This window comes from Meleagris gallopavo, chromosome 1, assembly GCF_905368555.1.
Source record: "Meleagris gallopavo chromosome 1, MGAL_WU_HG_1.1, whole genome shotgun sequence".
Taxonomy (NCBI): domain Eukaryota; kingdom Metazoa; phylum Chordata; class Aves; order Galliformes; family Phasianidae; genus Meleagris; species Meleagris gallopavo.
The window spans coordinates 172,400,643-172,415,787 of record NC_139404.1 but is presented as its reverse complement, the minus strand read 5'-3'; the positions used below and the strand labels follow the sequence as shown (position 1 = coordinate 172,415,787).

At 35.9% G+C, this 15,145-nt stretch overlaps 1 protein-coding gene across 6 annotated transcripts in view; it reads left to right on the top strand.

Annotated features, from left to right (window-relative positions):
- Positions 1 to 15,145, top strand: part of FRY (FRY microtubule binding protein) — a 238,116-nt gene that overhangs the window by 140,039 nt on the left and 82,932 nt on the right. For all 6 annotated transcript variants that reach the window (XM_085216046.1, XM_085216041.1, XM_085216042.1 and 3 more), the window contains 7 exons: positions 1,051 to 1,152; positions 2,250 to 2,353; positions 2,788 to 2,896; positions 4,371 to 4,457; positions 6,381 to 6,552; positions 8,207 to 8,339; positions 11,929 to 12,036. In XM_085216046.1, coding sequence (XP_085072172.1) covers positions 1,051 to 1,152; positions 2,250 to 2,353; positions 2,788 to 2,896; positions 4,371 to 4,457; positions 6,381 to 6,552; positions 8,207 to 8,339; positions 11,929 to 12,036 — 815 coding nt within the window. The remainder of the gene's footprint in view (positions 1 to 1,050; positions 1,153 to 2,249; positions 2,354 to 2,787; positions 2,897 to 4,370; positions 4,458 to 6,380; positions 6,553 to 8,206; positions 8,340 to 11,928; positions 12,037 to 15,145) is intronic.

Below are 15,145 nucleotides of genomic sequence, written 5' to 3'. Positions count from 1 at the left end.
CTTCCCCAAACTGGTGGCTGTACTTGCCAAAGTCAATAGTACGTGCTTGAGAAAGGATTGCACAGCTGGGGCTTAGCTTTTGATTGCTTGTCTACACATACCACACTGGAAGCTACATAGTTAAAAGTGACAAAATAGACTAGATCCTTGGGAGGGTGTGATTAGAAATGCAAACATTGTGAGGAGGAGGGAAGAAGCAAACAGCCAGCAGAAATAGCTGCAGTGCATACTTTCAGACCTCAGGAAGAAAATGCGCTCTTTGGAGTCTGAGGAGGACCTTCTTTTCTGAGATCAGTGTTTTGTGAATCAGTACATTTACTGAACAGGCAGGGTGGGGACCTCATTTTCTGTCTGAAAGAGTCTGGTCTGAGCTAGCTGAGGTTCTCTTGATAGTAAACAGAGAGAAGTAGGAAACTACAGGAGATGGTTTATGTGTCTTCCATCCGAGGGCTCAGAGTTAGGATGAGTTTAACAATCTTAGTAGGTGTCTGAGCTCTGTGATCCTGCCAAGTACTCAGCTATTATTGTAATAGCATTAATCTCGTAAGAAAATCTTCTTTGAAAAAAGTTATCTTCTGCCATATGGACTTTGGCCTGTAATTTAGCACACCTCAGCAGTGCATCTGACACATTTCCCAGTAAATGTCATGACTGCTCATTTTGAGAAGTAATTGAGTACTCAAAAATCCCAACAAACTGTTTTGGTCCTGCAGTTTTTATAATAAGGTGTGGATGTTTCCATGCTATCTTTTGCCATTTAATTGACAGAAATTAACCCTGTCAGCCTTTAAAACTATGCCCCTTCTTTGGGTTTATGATTGTGTTGTAAACAGGCATTTGTTTGGTTTTTATGTATTTGTAAAACATATCTTTAACAGCTTTAGAGAAATGATCATTTTTAACTTGTACTGGTTAACAATGTGTTTTTGTTGACTAATGTTGCACAAAATGATAGATTGAGAACTTTTAAATTTGCAGTAGCTCCTTTAAATCATTTTTATATTTTGTAGACGTGTGAATAATATATATCATCATCCATTTCCTATTTAGGCTTTGTACCCTTTGGTAACATGCCTACTTTGTGTCAGTCAGAAGCAGTTCTTTTTAAACAGATGGCATATTTTCCTCAACAACTGCCTGTCCAATCTCAAGGTTAGTATCTTCTGTTTTTAACTACCATATTAAAACTTAATTAATATTTGGTATCTTGATATGTTGCATTTTAGGTAATCATGCTGGATTCTTGCCATTAGCTGATCCATACATACTTTTATCCACTGACAATACATAGTTAGCTATACAGATTTTGTTGATAAAAACTAAGTATACTTCTGCCTAGTTCAATTTTCCCCCTGTTTTTCTTACTCAAATGAAGCCTGAGTCAAACAGCTGTGACACAGGCAGGTGTTATTGTTGAAAGTAGCTTGAGTGACTTACCAAAGTTGGCCCAATATTAACCTGCTTTTTTCACAAAGGTATTCTCAAACCTATTACTTCCACAATAACTAGAGTGCCATTCTGCACTTAAAGTGGATCCAAATGAAAGGATGGTCCCAACCCTACCTAAGCAGTTAAGTGGTTAGCTGAAATGAAGGGCCTCTTTCCTGCCACTTGCTGAGCTAGTGGTTTGGAGACCTTTGCAGAAGGCACAGGTAGAATATATAATCACTGTCTCAGTTTGGAGGCACATGATGGAGGGGATCTCAGTTAACTGGATGTTGAAATGGAAAACTGCGTATCACCAAGCAGTCAGAAATCACATGCTAATTCAAAAGTTTCCAAAAATAAATGGCAATCCAGACAGATAATCCAATGAAATCTAATTAATTCCAGATGCAACTTTATCTAGGCCACCCTAAGAATTCGCAGATTTTTGGCCTTTCTCTTTTGATTATTTGCTATGTCCTTCATACCAGGTCTGCATCAAAGGACAACACTTTTATACTCACAGAATCAAGTAAGGACAGCATTTTCTTTTCAGAGTCAAATTGAGCTGGTTTTCAAATAGATATTTTAAATTGTAATCTGTATTCACACTAACTTGATATTTTGCTTTTCTGACAGCTTATATAACACTGGGAGAGGTAGGTCAAATGCACAGATATCCTGCAGCTACAGGGATGAGAGTACTGGGCAGCTGTGGGGCTATATCTTTTTGTAATGTCACTGTAAAAACTCTGAATCGTGGCATCCACTAAGTGCAGAACTCCCTCTCTAGTTTCTGCCTGAACTTTATTTTTTTTTTCTAGAATAAAGACCCCAAAATGGCTCGAGTTGCACTGGAATCACTGTACAGACTACTGTGGGTTTACATGATCAGAATTAAATGTGAAAGCAATACAGCTACCCAAAGGTAAAGTGCTATATTTGTTACGATAATCAGGACTTGCAGAGCAGATCTTGCCAATGAAGAGGTGTTATAGTTCTCCTGAACTCCTTTGACTTAAATCTATTCGTGCTGTTAAAAAAAAAAGCACTCAAAAGTACACAATAAAATACTCCCTTTTGTGTCCCTGTTCATTATTTGCCCACCTTGTGGAAGAACAAAAAATCACTCTTTGCCTCATTAAATTTAGAAGTAGTTTTTTGTTAGTCATAATATAGTAGTGAAAAAAAATGCACTGAATTTTTTAGCTAAGGATCAGAACAAATTATGCCATTACTTTTTCATATAAGAAAATACTTTCTTAACTTTCTAAATGGTGTTGGATTTAAAACTTACATTTCCTGACAATTGAAGTTCTGCAAGGACCAGGACTGTCTAATGCTTTTTTCTTTCTTTTACAGTCGGCTTATTACGATTGTCACAACACTTTTCCCCAAAGGGTCCCGTGGTGTTGTGCCAAGAGATATGCCCCTAAATATCTTTGTGAAGATAATACAGTTTATTGCACAGGTATGGGAGACGCACGTGTATATGTTTCCAATTAATGAATAAACTTGCTTTCCCAGTAGCAAATAAAGAAATTTCTATTTTCTGATTTTTTTTTGCAGTACCATTATTAATATCATTCATCCAGGTAATGATAATATTATATGTGGGTCATTCCAAAAGTAGTGCCTCCTATTTATTTCCATGGGAACTACAACAGATACAAATAACAATGTTTGTCAGAGCAAATTCTTCGCGACAAAAAACTGTTTTTCAACATAGTCACAATCATCAGGTATACATTTTCACCAGGAATGAAGAAGAATCTGAATGCCATCCTTATAACAATCTTCACTAGTAGAGGTGACCCACTGCCGCCTCGGCTGAAACGCACCACCCACTGCCTCACTGTGCTCACATTGACTGTTTGGTCTCCATAAACATTCAGCAAGTTTTGATGAATGTCAATGGGTACAATTTTTTCTGCATGGAGGCATTCAGTGACGCACATTTCTTTCATATGCACTTCCATATCAGATGCCATTTTGTCAGGCTGTCCCTCTGCTGCCATCTGTCACACAGCAACAACACGTAATAGAATATTGGTGGGAAGGTTCAACCTCTACTGCCATACCACCAACATCCACCTCTGATGTCATAGACCAACACAATAAAATAGAAGGCGTTACTTTCGGAGCAATCCTCATAGATTGAACTGAGAAAGTCTCCTTTGAAGCAAGTTTTTTGTTATCTTTGTTCCTCTGAAGATAGACAAAATTATTTTCAGTTCTGCTCAGGTGTGTTTTTCATCAATTTTAGAAATTGCCAGCTAGTCAGAAAATACATTAATTAACTACCTCTGACTGTTGATAAAATTTGAAATAATAAATTGTATTTTGTGCTGATACTGAATAAGTCCTACTAAACTTTACAAATAAGTTTCTCTTCTTTGAAGAAGGTAAGTTAGAGGAAAAGCAGATTCAGTACATAGCTAACACATCCAGTTTTCATCAGTTCAAATGGGAATTGCTAAAATACACTAACCTTCAGTTTCTTCTCTTCTATTACTTAAATTCAGAAAAGATTCACATTGAGCAAAGCACTTAAGCACGTGCTTAAAGTCTGTATAGAAGTGAATATAACAGATGCTTAAAATCTTCTCTGGACTATGCCATCTGTGAATAATCTGCTTTTATATAAAATATTATGTTAGTACCATAATTACTGCAGTTTAAATGAAATAATTAAAAGCCTTATTTCCAAAATGACTCATTTTGAATGTAAATGCTGTAAATTAAGCAGGCAGGATTTTGTCGTTTGTCAACATACAGCAGTGATGAGAGCTTAGATCTGTTGATGTGTTCAGCACACTTCTAAAAGTCTGTTTTTCTGAACATTTAAATAAATCCTGATTAAACTAGTTTTCAAGATTCTTTTGCCTTGAAATAAATAGCAGACATGAGAAGTTTAATGATGTGCAATGTTTTTACTATTTTAGGAACGTTTAGATTTTGCAATGAAAGAAATTATCTTTGATTTCCTTTGTGTTGGAAAACCTGCAAAAGCTTTCAGTCTCAACCCTGAGGTATGGCATGCATCTGCATTTATTTTTTTTAGTTTATATGTATTATATTGTGATACATTTGCTTTCTGCTTACATTCTAAGCATGTTTTAACCATTGTCCAGTTTCCAGGTGATATCTTGAAATTGATTTCTTGATGAAATGCTTCTGTGGATTGATCTGTGAAATGCCTCATTGTTCATTCTTGTCTTGTGCTTCCTCGTTGGAGGTTACAGAGTGTGAAGTCATGTAAATGCGTAAAACAAAAAGGAGGAGAGAAATAAAACTATTGGCCACACTATTTCCTGATCACTCTGCTGATGGTCTATGTAATGCATTAAAATACTTCATTATAAAAAGAGATTTTCTTTAATGATTTCAAAGTTTTTCATAACAGTGTTACTGAAAAAGAGTATGTGATGCAAGAAGAGTTGAAGGTGGTGGCCATGTGCATCTCCACTAGTGTTAGTCATGTTTGTAGTGCTTTCCTTAGGGAAAACAATCAGATATTTGAAAAGCATAAAAAAAAATTAAATACTTGATGAAATAATGAAAAATTCACTTGAAATTCATTTAACTATAACTAAAAAAAAAATGAAAGTTAAAAATTAATACATGCAAGATAAGAAGTATTTGTATTCTTCACATAAAATATGTCTGTATTAGATTAGATAGCGGGTGGAAATTCTTTCTTCAGAGAGTGATAAGGCACTGGAACAGGTTGCACAGAGAAGTTGCAGGTGCCCCATCCCTGGAAGTGTTCAGTGCCCTGGGCAGCCTGATCTGGTGGGTGGCAACCCTGCCCACAGCAGGGAGTTGGAGCTAGATGGACTTTAAGTTTCCTTCCAGCCCAAACCATTTGAGAATGCAATGATTCTATGATACTAATCCTGTACTGTTGCACAGTCATATCTATTCACTAAAATGTTAAAATAAAATGAGCTATTTGCAAAAGTCCTGTTTGATTCTAAAATAGGTATTTTGAAATGTGTGTTAAGCTTTCTTCTATCAAAACCAGTAAAAACAAGAGAGCTCTACTTATAGCACAGCTTTCATCTTTATTTAGTAGACTACAGAAAAATCAGAAAGAGCTCCTGAGTGGGCAGACCTTGCCAAGTTTGGCATCAGGCTCATCTGTGGTAGTCTGATCACTGCTGTGCTGCAGATATCTTTGCATATGAGGCAGAGCTTATAAGGAGTAGACATATTATTTCTTTGCATCAAAATATCTGTGTATCAGAGGGACATACACCTCATGAGATCTTAACATCTGAAATGTTACTGTTTATCAGCAACAATGTAAGTCCAAAGACAATGAAGTGATAGGGGTAACTTTTGTTCTATGGAGACTTCTGTGTTTGAAGTCCATGTGAATGCATTTCTGGAAGACTGTCATCAGGACTGCGTCTCGATTTTTGGAATACGTTTCTCAGAAATGAAAAACACTCTGGTGTTTTAATCAATGCAATATGAAGACTGCAAGCTTTCCTCTCAACTCCCTGGAGACATTCATTGCACTTAGCTTCATCTTCCTGTTGTTTGGGTGCTCAGCTCCATCCCAAACTTCTCACACAGTAGGGTCAATCTTGTGTCCTTTTGAGACAGTTATTCATTTTCATTCATAGTGACCATTTAGGACATTTGTGCTTAACTTTAGGTCCAGTTAGGATGTATTATTAAATTCCAGGTTCAAATCCATATTTTTTATTCTGAAGATAAAATTATAATGTACGGATGAGAAGATTTGAAGTTTTGAGAGGGAAGAGTAACCACTCGTAGTAAAGCTATAAATTCATAGTTGATTTTATGGCTATTTTTTATGACACATGTCAGGCTGGTTGTTGTGACCAAAATACTGAATAATGTACAACTGTGTAACAAAATTTCAATGATTTAAGAATATGGTTGTTTGATTATGATAATCATTCATCTTCTGAACTTTACAGAGAATGAATATTGGTCTGAGAGCTTTCTTGGTAATTGCTGATAGCCTGCAGCAAAAAGATGGTGAACCTCCAATGCCAGTGACTGGTGCTGTCCTTCCCTCTGGAAATACTCTCAGAGTGAAGAAAACATATCTGAGCAAAACTCTTACAGAGGAGGAAGCAAAAATGATAGGTCAGTGTGGAAGTTGCACATGAATGAATGTGGAAAAGTCTCTAGAATGATTTAATAGTGTTAGGAATCCAATTGATTTCATTATTGTAAACGTTTCTGTTCTAATGAAATATGTGGTTTAGTTTGATAACTATAGGTTTTTTTTTATTTTTTTTTTATTATGCAAAATTATTTTCAAGAATGGTACCTAAGACAGCAGTACTCTGTTTTTTTAGATGTTGCAGATGATAGTTAAGAATTAACTCTGTTAGTTCTGGCTATCTGTGTTTATTCATGGGTATTCATCCTACCAGAGACAATTCCAGTGTTCTGAAAATGTACCAGCTTTAAAGTCCAGCAAAGATTTATTTTGTGTAACCCTGTTTTATTAATTGCCACGCGTATCTCACACCGAGATTTAAGAATGACACTTTTAAGAATGACAGAAACTTGTAAATGTAAAACAAAGCTGAATTGAACCCCCAGGTTGAAAGTGTCCTGGGCTTCTATCGTAGTCATTGTGGAGAATCCCATGATAGAGGAAACTCTTGTGTATCATGTGCTGACGGTGTCCGCATTTACCAGTAGAAGAGGAAATTTGGCTACTCACCATAGTACTCCGTTAAGTCCCCAAATCTGGGTGAATGAAACCGTCTACGTATTTCCACACCAATGGCAAAGATGTACTGTACCATTGCTAGACCATTGTACCATTGTTAGGAAAGTATAGAAACATAGGAATCATTGCTGCTGAAATGTACAATGGACATAGTATTTAGTGCTGTTATTAAGTCAGTTCATTTTGGTTACTCTTTGTGACAATGAGGACTGCATTTGATAATAAAGAGTTGGACTCTTGATTTCTTCTATTTCATTAGTAAATTCTTTACTATGTTATGGCACAATATTCTGATTTCCACATACAGTACTTAAGGTTAAGCTGGGTAGTTCCTACGTTTTCTTTGCATTCTGCTATGCCATTGAACTTTTGATTTAATCAGATCTGAAAGTTGATGTCATTTTGAAGTTCTAAGATAATGTTGTCTTTATTAAACAGGAGAAGAATTGAATGGAGATAGCTGACTAGAATATATTATTTGGCATTAATAATCTTAAATTTGATTAAGAAAATTAAAATTTTAGCATTTGTTTAATATGGAAAAAAGCGTGGAAGTTTTTTTTCTGAAGTATTTGGTTTTCATTAATTCCTTTAAAGCTGTGTATCTAATATTGTATTTCACTTAAAACAGCATGACACTTATTTCCATATGAGAGAAGATTTAGGAGAGCTTGTTCAGATTCCTTTTTTTCCTATGCTTGTCGTTTCTAAACCTTGCTACTAGATAAGATCATTTACCTCTGTTGTGAAAAATCACAAAATATATAGCTTGGCAAACTGCAGTTTTGTTTTTCTGTGTACAGACATATTTTTTACCAGGTATTTTTCAATTGGGAAATACGTATTTATATCACTTCAGCTATTCTTATGTACAGTAGTTTTTGGAGAAGGTCACGTATTCCATCTTGAATTAAGATACCTGTACTAATGGAGTATGCTGTATCATGTGTAAAATTGTTCTTAACTCATACAACACAGCTCGACTGAGCAGCTTTCTTTTGCAAAATATACGCATCTACAAATATCACAAATTACACAAAATGCATATTCTTGCAGGTATGTCATTGTATTATTCTCAAGTAAGAAAAGCTGTGGACAACATACTCAGACATCTTGACAAGGAAGTGGGGCGGTGCATGATGCTAACCAACATACAGATGCTTAACAAAGAACCTGAAGACATGATCACGTGAGTGTTAAAGAACAATAAATCCCATTAAATCCTGAGGTGGAATTTTAGAACTTTTGCACTGTTTCTGTCTATCTTGGGTCATCAGAGAGTCAGCAAGAAACAGGAACAGTTAGCTTATATACACTGAAAAACTGTTTATGGCAAGTTGAGCGTGCATCTCTGCATTTTACAGTGTTTGGAATTGAACTGACTCTCTCAATATGGCCAAAATCTCTATATGTGTCTTGAGAATGTTTAGATGGTAGAATTTGCAGAGTCCATGGGAATCCCACCAGCCTATGCTTAGAACAGTTTTAAAGTATCTTTGCATCACCGAAGTTCAAAATAAATGAAAAAAAAGAAATTGTAAATCCCTGTAATACTAAATGATCTTTCAAAATTCTCATTACTGTGCATACCTGTAATCAAAATAAATTATTCCTTAAAAACCCAAGTCACCTTTTCATAACAGTCTTGAATTTAAAAAATATTCCACTGGACTGGAATCAAACCAGTGTACATCTCAGCCATTGTTCAACAGCAGCTTTTGGCATTCTCATCTGAACTGAATAATGAGGAAAGTTTCCAGGGGAGAATTCTAGTGAGGTGGACTTTTAGTGTGATGAATGACTGGCCAAACTCAACCATCAATTTACAGCTGATATAATCTCTATGTTTTAATGCCTTTCCTTTGCCCTTGCTTGTTGCTGTGATGATTCAGATGAGATTTTAAACTCTTTATGTCTTTAGCTTTGTCGTTTATTTATATGAAATGCCAACATTACTATCTGGTAATATTTCATATTTTTCTTGTAATACCGTGGACTGTATTGCTCAGTATTTGCAGTCAGTTTTCGTATTACTGTTGGGTGTCCAAGTGTTTGAAAGGGGAGGAAAAATGAATTTTCAATCTCACACTTTATTTCCAGAAGATAATTAGTAGAACAGTGAGCAGTTAGATGAGAAGTGTATTTCATCTTAGCTGTAAATTTCCTTTCTGCGGTTTCTCAGCATCATGAAGTGCTGTTTACTTTCAGAATCAGTGAATAATTAGACTTGTGAGTTTTAAGTTTCAGGAAAACTTCTGGTTTGGTAGCTACCTTTACCAGAGACATAAAGTTTGGAAGGCTGGGGGGTCTGCAGCTGGCCGTGTAAGTTACTGCATTTCTACCTGTAGCCAGAACAGTCTTATATCCATATGGAACATAATTTGGCTAATAAATGCAAGAGAAAGGAAAAACACATTATATCACATTTTTTCTTGTTCTTCCATGGAAAAAAATAAAATCTGAGGTGTTTTATTATCAGTCTTAACCTAAACTTATGTCAACTCCTAAGCAACTTCATTAACTGTTACTATTGACTTTTAAAATAACCCTTTTAAAAACTGTGCTGTGCATGATAACTGAAAAAGCCAATGTATTTTTTTTATTTAATTGCTCATCACTGCATTCACAGAATTTCACAGTTCACCAGAATTAAATAATTGAGTTCTTTATGGGCTTTAGTACATAGATACAGCACTATAAACTGAGTTTTCTTTGCACCCTCCAGTGGGATATGAATTTCATTACTGGTTAGAATTAATTTCCAGGATTTAGTCAGAATAAGGTATATAAACATGCTTTTACTGGTACTTCGAAGATTTTGCTGACAGTACCTAGCTAAAATGCCCTACTGCTCTATGGAAGCAGACTTCCAGCTTAGGACAGCTGTTGGTGTCTTCATCCAGAGCTCATCCTGCTCTGGGATGAGTGCAGAGCCGTGTCAGAGCCTGTTTGCCAGGCGCTTTGCATGCTGTGCCTGGTAGCTCAGATAAGATGGGAACTTGAGCCTCAAACTTGGATCTTTTCCTGCTAGACTTCTGAGCGGCTGATAAACCACAGAACACCCACAGATTTTATATTTATAAATAATTACTCACTTGCCCTCATAACTGTTTCCTCTCAGATTATTTTGCATGCCTCAGTTTTAACTGCACAAACTGTTTACAATCTCTAGGGTCTGCTAATAATGAAACTCTGCAAAGTTCACTTTCCACTTCAAGTCAGCAAGAAAGACTCATTTTTGTGCAGATAAAATTACTGATAGCACTTTTGTTTTTTAAAACCATAATACAGTATTTTGCAGCAGTGATTAGTGTAACTTCTGTTTACATTAGTGACAGTAGTCCAAAGGGATTTCTTTATAAGCAAACTATCAAAAGGGATGTTGTGTTTTACACTCTCTCAAGTCAAGTTGCTGACACCTACTTTCAAGTTCTGTCTGTGGGGTATGTGGTGCAGGTATCATAAAACAGAGATAGCTCATTGTGAAAATTGTTTCCCCATTTTATACAATTTGAATTAATCTATTAAAGACATTACCATGCCATTTTGTTAAGATAATACATGTCTAAGCTGATAAGCATATAGGAGTGTTAAGAGAAAGAATGATATTCAAATGACAGTACAAAACTGTCTTTAATCCTTGAATTAAGTAAGCCTAGTGTCACTTTATGCCTATTCTGTACCTATTATTTCAGTAAATAATCAGAGATACACTCTAAATCTTATTTTAGATTGTGGGATAACATCATCTTCAGGTTTTCGCTGGGGCTGAACTTAAAAGTTAGCTATCCAAATGCAGTGTCCCCACATTGAAGATCAATAGTGAATAGTATTGTGGGAATTTTAAACATTTTAAAGTGCTATTATGCTCTAGCTACTTCCTTTATCCTGTATAGCCAAGTGATCAGCAAGGTAAAAAAGGAGCATGAAAAATATTCCGGGGTCTGTCTCAAGAACTTCTTTAATCTTTGTTCTTCAAAAAAGTTATGGGAAAGAAATCAGGATTGCATCTGTCATGAAAATAATCAACAGCTGAAACTTGAACTACTTTTAGAAAAATTAAGGACTCTCAACCTGGTTTCTGGTTCATAGTGAACTTTAAACAGAACCACTTTCTCAGGCTGTTCAGGAACAGTTAAACCATTTCAGAGATTAGAGCAGCCTTGGGGCTACTGTAACATGTTTTAGCTGATAATGATTGCTACATAACTGCTATCTCTGCCAGAGATCAACAGAAACTCTCTGGCCCTACCCACCTCTAAAGAGCGCTTCTCTCAATGTAATTATGGATGCAGCAAGGTTTCCACAGGTTCGTGCCCTCTTGGGGGCAACGTCTGGCTCTGCTGCTATTTGGCCTTCTTATGTATTCACTATTTACTTTATTCAGTTGATGGACTGTAGCTGCATTGGGGTGGGGAGCATCTCTAGCTTTTTCCTCATTACTTACATCATTCAAAAGCTGATCTTGATGGAGGAGTCCTCCTGTGTTGTAACTCTATTTTGATATATCTGCCATAGAAAAGCAGTAAGTCAATAATAGTGTACTTTTCAAGTACTGTGTAAATACTTTGTATAAATATTGTGAAGGAAAAATTTCAAAATCAAAATTTTTTATTCAAGATCAGTTTCCTTGTTTCATTGTTAGTGATTTTCTTTCTTCCTCGTATTTTTATGAGGCCTCTGGTGCTCCATTATTGTCCATCCCTTCTCTGCAAAACTGTAGGTGGATCCTTTAACACCAGCACTTGTGCAGTTAAAATTTTGTTTTAAATTTCCAGCGGTGAGAGAAAACCAAAAATTGATCTGTTCAGAACATGTGTTGCTGCTATTCCTCGATTGCTTCCTGATGGAATGTCAAAACTTGAGTTGATCGACTTGCTGGCAAGGTAAGCTGTTCAATCATTAAACAACTGCTGAAGGGGAGCAGAATGGAAAACTGAGCCACAGAGCGTGTAGTGCTTTCTTAGACAAAGCCATATCCATAAACAAAATAGTCTTGTGTTAATGGATAAGACACAGAAGTTCCAGCATCTTTTTACAGCCATTGTGTTTAAATTATAAACTCTTAATTTTATAAGAGAATAAATACATCATCTAGAGCTCTTTATTATCAATATCTAGTTTACAAGATGCTCACAATTTATTACTTTTTTTTAACCATCACAACATGCTAATTGACAGAAGAGGGGAGGTTTTTTTTCTGTGTAGTGGAAAAACAAGAAAATGAACATTTAGTTTTGGTTCACGATTCCCACCTATTTGGTAAAATAGAAAATTCTGCATGTGATATGTTTCCAAATACTTTTTAGATTAATTGATAATAATAGTTTTTATTAAAATGATTTTGTTATACGGCAGAAAGTAAAGTTTTAATTTCTTATCCTCCTGCTTGGATTTATTTAGATATTGAATTTATATAGGTATACTTCACTTCACGGTAGAAGGTAGTGTAGAACACATTTATGGTTATTTTTCAGGATGTCACAACTGTGACCTACTGCAAATAATTATGATAACAAGTTCTAGTCAGTACAGAAGGCTATGTGTGGTACATTTTAGTTCTAGTATGCAAGTCGAAGTTTTCAGCATGTGCTTGTAAGTAGATCTGGTGATAAATCAAGCCACAAGGCCCTAGCAACATATTGCTATCATGTAACTGTGGCAAAACAATATTTTCCACTCTGTTCAGAACAGTTTTCAAAATCTTTCAGATATCTGTGAGGAATGACAAATGTGGGAGTCGGAGGGTTATGTGCAAAAGCATTTTTTTGTACTCTGTGAACAGCCAACTCCCAATGATGCGTTAGAGCAATGAATCAATTAATTCTGCTAGTGGTAAGGAGCACAGACAGCCAAACAAGCCAAAGGGTGCAGTTCTCCATGGCAAGCTTGATTTCCTTGTGTTTACATCCTGCTATAGATCAGTTATGTGTTGTTTCAAATCATTACATTATCAAATTAGACAGATACCACATTAGACATGAATCCAAATTAAGGAAAATGATATGGGACATGTTTGCCTTTAATCCAATATTTTAACCAGCTTTCCGTCCTTACTAATGATCTTAACTAAGCTGATAGAAAGCATGTGTCTATTCTGCTCTTTGACCACAGAGGATTGTTAAGATCAGACCTCAAAAATAACTTCTGTAGAATTAAGAAGGTATAGACACTGATGTGAATTTCTTCATAAATTAGTGCTTCTCTCCTTATGTCTCATAACTGTCAAAATAACCACTGGCTTTCTCCTTCTTCAAACCTCAGACTTTATGCAGAAAGGACCAGTTGTGATTGTTTAGCTACAGTTAGCATTGTGAGCATTTCTTGGTAACTACCATGCTGGGACATTGTAAGTGGTAGATCAGTTTGGTAATCTTAGTCCTTGGCTCTGAAAGGAAGTGAGATATCATGAGGCACTGAGAACAGCATCTGTAGGATACGTTTGGATGCAGTTACATGTCTATTCATTCTTCAGTAGCAGGGCCTTTGGGAAGTTCTTATCTCCTGTGCCTACTCTCACTAAAGCATTTCTAAGCCATTGATACTGTTTTAAAACAGATTCTCAAGTACAGCAAAGGAAACAGAATTTAGGTAAACATAAATGGATGCGTAATATGTTGGAATTTTTTTTATCAGAAAACAGTCAACAGCCAATTCACGGTCCAGGCAACGTATAGCATGGTGTTGAAAGAACTGGGTAGGGTCTCAATATTGTGGAATAGAATCTTTGGGTTACAATGCGTCACAAACTGAGCAGAAGGAAGTTACTGAGCACAAGTTGTTACTGTGAAGAGGCAAACCTTATGCCCTGATGTAAAAAGAAATGTCTAAAATACTTGAAAAAGATACCCTCTAATTAGCGTCAAGGATGCCTGGTTTGAAGAGCTGTGTCCAGGGAGATGTGCTGCAGTTAAGAAGAGACTGACCAGAGGAAAACAGAAAATGAATGATTCAAAAAATATAAGCCAGACAGAAAGGTTGAAAAAATTAGATCTGTTTAATCTATGATAGTGCGGACTGAAAATGGTCTATAGAAGCACAGCTTCACTGAAGAAGAAAATAAACTGTTTAAGGAAGTAATACCTGTCCTTATCTTAACGTAAGTCTGCAGACTACCCCAGCAATAGAGCTGCTTCTGCATTCTCTATACCCTCCGTTGGGTCTGGATTGATGGCTTTTCCCAACTGGAAAAAGTAATTCCAGATTAGTCATTGCTGTTCTCTTACAACATCATATATCTTATTACAATATTATTTCTTTTCTTAGTCTGAGGTGATTAGATTTTGAGACTAAATCAATACAAGAATAAAAGATTTTGAAAGTTTTAAAATTTTTGAACAAAACCTGAGAATCTGTTTTGCAATGATTTTGTGCAGGGCTTTGTTGTTTGAATGGAAGGTGGTTAAAATTTTCTTCTTAATGAAGATAAAATAACATGTTAGGGTTAATGGGTTCTTTTATTCACTGTTTGGTTTTAATTTTTCATCCTCACAACAGATGTGCCTTTTGGCAGTTTGCAGAAAGAATCTGTAACTCTACAGCAAAGACTTTCTTCCAGGACAGCTGTATTAAAATTAAAGCAGTACAGCAGATGTCAAGTAAATGCTATACCTTTTACCCCTTTACTGTCCACTGGAACCATTCATTACAAATTCCAAAGCTAGGTTTTAAGTTTATCAGACTCAAGTACCAACAAACATTTACTTGCACCCTCAAGCTACCTGTCATATGGTAGAAGTACAGAAATGTATTCTCATGCTCAATTGAATTTATTCTCATTGGATAGTGGCCAGTGCCATTGCATAATAAGTTGGATTTGTAGATGTACATCTTTTGTACCCCTTTTTTGTACCACATTATTTGTGTCATTGTGGATAGCTTATCATTTCCTGGATAGCTTAATCATTATCTCAGGGGTTTTGCTTTTCTTTGGTTTATGGCAGTCCAAAGATGAGAAAGAAACGGTCCTTTCCTAGCACAGCAAAATACTGTGAT